Genomic DNA, 6,236 nt, shown 5'->3' with positions numbered 1-6,236 from the left:
CGGGCGGCCGCCATGTTGGCTGGGCAGCGCGGGGCCGCCCGCCCGGGCGGTCGTTAGCTAAATGGCGGCCTCGCGCGGCGCACTGCCCTAAACACCGCCCGCGCCCCGCGACGTTCCAGGTAGTCAGGGGAAATGCCACCTCAGACCTGCACAGCGGCACAGGCTCCGAAACAAACTCGTGCATTTATCTGGCCCAGAGAATTGTGCCGTTTTCCGAAGAAAAGTAAAATCTGAGGCCGTTCCCCCCGGTCCCTGGAGCTTCCACTTCTAAGCGACAGGACATGGACACCTGAACAGCACAGGATACCCTGGCAATCATTACCACCAGCACCCAGAAACCATTGGTGGGTATCCCACGGGGAAAAATGTAATTTACAATAATTTTAAAACACTTTTATTATTTTTAAGGTTCTAAATCTCGCCTGCAAGTACCCACGGATCACACCTCTGAGGAAGACTTGGCACACACTGGCTGCAGGGCCTCGGGGCTCTTCACCAGCTGCCCTACTGACCTTGTCCTAAGAGCGCAAAGTGAGATTTTCCTCCAACAGTTACAACTTGATCCAATTTTTAAGTGCAGTGAACTGCTACAGACGTAACTCTACAGGGAGAAAAAGATACAAAAGAACATGGCTCATGATGTAAAATCCTCAGCGCTGGGTCTCTGCTGTTGTTTCTTGTGCTGATGACAGACCCAGCGAGGCCGTGCCAGGCACAGCCCACACCACAGTTTCTCCTGGAGCACTTACAAGCCAGGCTGTGGAGCAGCAGCACTGACACACCACTGCAGCATCTCAGCCTTACACCCTCTGCACAGCAAAGGCCCTTGGGAACAAAGAGGAAATCTTTTAACACAATTACATTCAAACAAACCGGCTTTAAATCTTCCCTTTATATTTACAAGGCAAACAGCACTGCTGCTTTCAAAGGATCTCTTTTTTTCTTTGTGTTTTTTAAGAGGGCGAAAAAATATCTGTATAAGCAACTTTGTTTTCTCACTAAAAAATGCCAAGCGTGGAAGCTCATGTTCTTATAAAAGAAGGTTTATAACTGAAAATAAGTTATATACAAGATTTTACTGACCAGAGTTCACAATCACCTGCAAACTGATTCACTACAAGATCACAAGAAAAGCTTTGTAGGTAACGCCAGCATGTGAAGGCTGTGACTCTCCCCAGCTTCATTTCAGGTCATTGACACAAAATCCTTTATTAGTGGAAGAACAACTGCAAAGGCTTCAGTCCACATCCATCAGTATCGCCTATTCATCTTCTTGAATTTCTCATAATGATAATCATCTGTTGCTTTTTCATTGAGTGGACGTTTGCGATTTGGAGGAGACCCTTCAAAAGAAAGAGAAGGAAATATTATTTCCTGTCCTTTCACCTTCCTGAATTTCTCATAATGATAATCATTTGTGGCATTTTCACTGGCTGAACATTTGTAATTTGGAAGAGGCCCTTCAAAAGAAACAGAAGGAAATACTATTTCCCTGTCCTTTCACAGGAGACATTTCCTTAACTCCAACACTTCCCTTATACAGCTCCTCGCTGTGTGAAAGGTTATTGCTTTAGCTGTTAATGCACCCCAACCTTGCACCCCTTGCTATCCCAGCTTTCATCAAATCCTTGTCAGACAACTTTGGCAACACACTTCAGTTGTGACCTTTGCTACTTCACCCATGGGCATCTCTAGACATCTTCCATCCAGAGGGCTCCATGTGTGACCTAGTAGGGGTATATCAAGTGCAATCAGCCTCTTATGGACTTAGATTGCTCCATTTCCTCACTCTCTCAGGGCACCAAGAGAAGAGGAGGCAAGAAGAAGTGCATGATTTCTCTGTGCAAAACCCCTGAAAAGTTTCACTGACTGTCCTTATGACATTACAGACTTGGAACTTACGCTCAGGTTCTGGCCTCTCCGTATCCCCCACTCTCAGTGGACGTGGTTTTGGCTCTTCTTTGTTCCTTCGCACAGGTGCATTTAACTCCTCGTGATAAACTGAAAGGAGGAAACCATCGGATAAGAAGTGTTATCTGGAGCAGTGTTATTCAAACGGATGTATTTCTGTGACATTTGTTACAAGTGATCTTTAGCAGAAATAACAGAACAAACATTCTTGTAATTGGTTTCTATGGATAATCAATACACATAAGATGGGAGACAGCAAATTTCATTAGCACTATTTCATCAGAAGTGGCCCAAAGACTCATTTCCTTCAGAACACACAAATTTAACTCCAAACCATGCCTGTAAGCATGGTTTGATACAGCAGAAGGCTGCCTTTCCTCCAGATGGCTGCGGTATGAGAGGCTCTCCCGGAAATTAATTCCCATCTCCTGTCTAGTAAGGTCTATGTTTGCTTGACCGCCTGTCTGCTTTGGCAGCCTACAAAATGGATTCTCTCAATTATAAACCATCATTTAGAATTGTAGTCAAGGCAGGCATTTCCAGCACATGCTTAAGACACAAAGTCTTGGAATTTATGAGGCAGTGTCAGCTGGGAGTTCAAGAGCAGAAAGTCAATCCGTGAGTAATATGTCCTTCTCCATGCTGACAGATGCATGAAAAAGACCAAGCCAGATGGGGTCTATATGAGTGTCCCAGAAAAAGGAATCAGGCAGCTGCTTGCGCTGATACATGAACTAATTCCTCCTGCATCAGACTCTGTCCCAACTGACTGCTTTTCTTCAGCAGGGGAGAGGGTCACACCTGGGTCAGGAGAGCTACATGAGACTTACATCTGTTGTGCTGGACATAGTTAACAGCCATGTTGGTGGGAACAAAGGAAGTTTCGCTGTCTTTCTTTTTGTTCTGCTGCTCTGCCAGCAGCTTGGCCTTGGCCTCTTCTGTTGAGATGATGTTTTTTATTTTTGCGCTAGAAAAAAGACAAAAGAAAAAAATATTTAGAAAGGGTAGTGGGCATAGAAATGCTAGGTGGATGGATTTTGGAGACAGTAATAGCACTGCTATGGTGTTTGCTGTGTTTTTTTGAGAGAGAAGGCAATGCTATAGAAATAGATGCTTTGCTTCAAAGGCAAAAGGAAAGCTCACATCCTTAGTGCATCCTCTTTCGGCGTGGGGCACAAACTGATCCTCCAGAAATCTGCTAGATTCAAGTCACAAAAATCAAGAGCCTCTTCCCAGAAGTCACATGATGGAGCTGCACTGGAGCCCTATCCCTGTGTGGAACATGCTGCGCTAGATCCTGCATTAATCCAGAACAAGGCTCAGTCCCACTCACAGAGCCAAACCAGGGCTGTACAACGCAGCCATTCCGCAGCTCTGCCAATCAGCACCTGTTCATCCCAGCAATCCAGGCCCTAACCAACAGATCTGTGAACCACATACTCAATTCCCAGGTCCACTTCAGGAATGCCGCTCAGCATCTGGTTGGACAGCATCTCCTCAGTCTTCTTGGCAGAGGAGACACGGATGTTCTCTGGCAGCTCGTATAGAGAGTCCTCGGCATTCTTAAGCTTCACCTTCTGCTCCTCGTTCTCCACGATTCCCTTTCTCTTCTTCAGCTCCGTCTCAATGTACTTCATCCTAAACAGCAGCATACAAGGGACACATAGCATTTAATTCTGTTTTCTGTACTCTGTCCCAGTACTGCTGGGCACAGCTGCATGACTGTCCTGATAGCTAGGAGAGAGGAATGAATAATCTCTCCAGGACAACTCAGCTAACATCAACTGCAAGAAGCAATTGTCCAAGAAACAACCAGATCCTCCAAGCGCTTTCACAAGAGCAGGGAAAGCTCCCACTGGTATTTAATGCCAAGCTAGCTGGCTGGCACCTCCCATCTTTGTCCATGAGAAAGCCTTCTCAAGTCTGGCAGCCAGGAGGTGAAAGAGCAAGTGAAATTAGTCACTGGACTACTTGGTATCCAAGACAGAAAAAATGTAATTGTGAGGGGACACCCAACCCCAAATTCAACATCCCAGACACAATGCAGCACAGCTTACATGTCAGCATCTTCATCCCGCCTGTTGGTTTCAGCTGAGAAGGAAGTTCCCAAGTTTAGATCTTCTTCTTCATTAATCCTGAATGAAAGCCACAATGTTTACAGTTTTGGGTTGTTTGGTTTTGGGGTTTTTTTATAATTTAAATAATTTGACAAGTTAGAGTAACAGTATCTGGCCAAAAGTTAAACTCTTCAAAGCAACAAATGCGGTTGGTTACTTCATTACTAGCTGCCATTTAATACTAGTCCAGGGAGAGATTTTCAGAGCTCATATGCACCTACCTGTCCTTGCCTCTTTCTTTCAGTTTCTTCATGTCCACCATTCCCCCTGATTTTATCTTAAATGGGTCATCCTGTAAAAGAAGAAATAATGAGAAACCCTGAAGCTTCCCTCTAGTTTAATGCTAGTCTTCAAAATCTGGATAAAACCAGAGAAAATGTATAAATACTGAGCTGGGACACCAGTCCTACTCCAGGCCATACTCCCACTTTCACATCATTACATCGTAGTGCTGAGGTGATGAAAGTGTCTAGCACTTACCACAAGCGTTGCTTCTTCTTGCAACTTCTCTCCCACAAGCAGAGCCACAGCACTAGTTGAGCAGATAAAGTAAATAAAATTCAGTGGAAAGAAACATATTACCAACAATACTGTGTTTCTTTATCCTTCTCTAAATCTAGCACAGCCTCACACACTGTATTAATACTAAATTGACAGTCTTCCTGATCACTCCACATGTATAGAGGAACTGTTACTGTTTTGGGGAAATGAGAAGTTAAGGCAGATTTTAGTGTCTTGTAACTAAAATAAGGGACACAGTTCACTGCTGGTGCACATTTCAACAAGGTCATCAGCTAATCAGTGGCACCAGATGAGAGGGGAGAGGGGAATTAGGACAGAGGAGGTGTGAAAGAGTCCAATTTAAACCTTTTACTGTTTAGTAGAACAGTAATTTGTTGAATATACATTGAATGGTAAATCCCAATCTTAATCTTTTTCTTCATGGCTAGGATACAGAACAGACTTTGCTTGTTGTAAATTGACACAGTGCACCTGTACCAAACTTCCCCTCTTTTCCTTTCTCAGGCTTTAATGTAGGAACTCCTCTATTGAGAGCATGGTTTTGGCACTATCCGACATATAACACTTTTGACTGAAAGGAAGCACGTGACGAGAAATTTACTGCTACATTACACCATCGGACAAAACGCTACTACACAGCCTTGGTGGTACATCCCTTACCTCACCCCATTGGGCCGCTTTCTGAGGCTCTGAACTTCTTTGGCTTCTTCAACTTTTAACCTAAAGAAAAAATATTTCACTTAGTACTTTATGCTTTGGTTTTAATTAATTAATTTTGATTTTCTGCAGTTAACGTGGAATCTTCTAGACTGACTTTACCTTAAATTTCTACATATCAGTGTCCACTTTTATTGTTATAGATTAGGTAAATATTTTCTATTTTACTTTATTTAAGTAACTCCATTTATATAAGAAATCAGAAAAAGCCCCACATGACATCTGCTGGCTATGTCCCCTCACTATGCCTTTCCTCAATTGAGGAAAGAAGCGTCCAAACATTGAAAGGCTTTAAAAAGCACCAATGTGGAAAGATCACCAAGGATCACCGGGTTTAATTCATTAAGATCTCCAGGCAGTATTCTCCTCACAGGAAAACAGAAGGTTACTAAGCAAGATGAGTTAGTGAGGGGCACTGTTACTCCTGCAACAGCTGACTCTAGCTAATAAAAACTGCCACTCCTCAGGAGAAGAGGGAACTAAGGGAATACTGTTGACAGGAACGTGGGCAGCAGCTCTGAAGTGAATATAAGGCAGCTGAATGATTCCAAGATACACCAGTGCATGAGTGACTCAGAAGAAAGTTTATGGTAGATTTAAATATCAAGTCCCTATATATAGGCTGACCTGCTTTATTAATTTCTTCAGATATTTAGACTTTTCCTAATCACGCATGTCTTTCAGTATCTGGCACGACCTGTGCATCATAAAATATTTTTCTGAGATAAAACAGTAACAGAACAGATCTTGCTTGGCACGCAGGGCTCTGAAATCGACGCGGACCCCCCCGTGAGCGCCCGTTAGAGGAGCCGAGGTCAGCCCCGGGCTGCAGGGCTGAGGCCTGAAGGCCCCGGCCCCGCGGGCTGCCCCGGGGAGGGCGAGGAGCGGCGGCGGGGGGGGGTGTCTCTGCGGCACAACCCGCCCATCTCCCGCCTCAGCCCGTACCCGGGTGGCGACCCGCCCCCCCTC

At 44.6% G+C, this 6,236-nt stretch overlaps 1 protein-coding gene across 1 annotated transcript in view; it reads right to left on the bottom strand.

Moving 5' to 3' along the window:
* Positions 1-1,027: 1,027 nt before the first annotated feature.
* C17H9orf78 (chromosome 17 C9orf78 homolog) overlaps positions 1,028-6,236 on the bottom strand; it is a 6,050-nt gene continuing 841 nt past the window's right edge. The window contains exons 2-9 of the mRNA XM_026860667.1: positions 5,211-5,289; positions 4,509-4,560; positions 4,250-4,320; positions 3,969-4,046; positions 3,352-3,549; positions 2,742-2,878; positions 1,903-2,001; positions 1,028-1,343 (exon numbers count right to left, since the gene is read on the bottom strand). Of these exons, the coding sequence (XP_026716468.1) occupies positions 1,252-1,343; positions 1,903-2,001; positions 2,742-2,878; positions 3,352-3,549; positions 3,969-4,046; positions 4,250-4,320; positions 4,509-4,560; positions 5,211-5,289 (806 nt within the window). The 3' untranslated portion in view covers positions 1,028-1,251. The remainder of the gene's footprint in view (positions 1,344-1,902; positions 2,002-2,741; positions 2,879-3,351; positions 3,550-3,968; positions 4,047-4,249; positions 4,321-4,508; positions 4,561-5,210; positions 5,290-6,236) is intronic.

Source organism: Athene cunicularia (assembly GCF_003259725.1).
Source record: "Athene cunicularia isolate RWA chromosome 17 unlocalized genomic scaffold, athCun1 chr17_part1, whole genome shotgun sequence".
NCBI classification, from domain to species: Eukaryota; Metazoa; Chordata; class Aves; order Strigiformes; family Strigidae; genus Athene; species Athene cunicularia.
The sequence above is the reverse complement of the archived record's forward strand: the minus strand, read 5'-3'. Positions and strand labels throughout refer to the sequence as shown.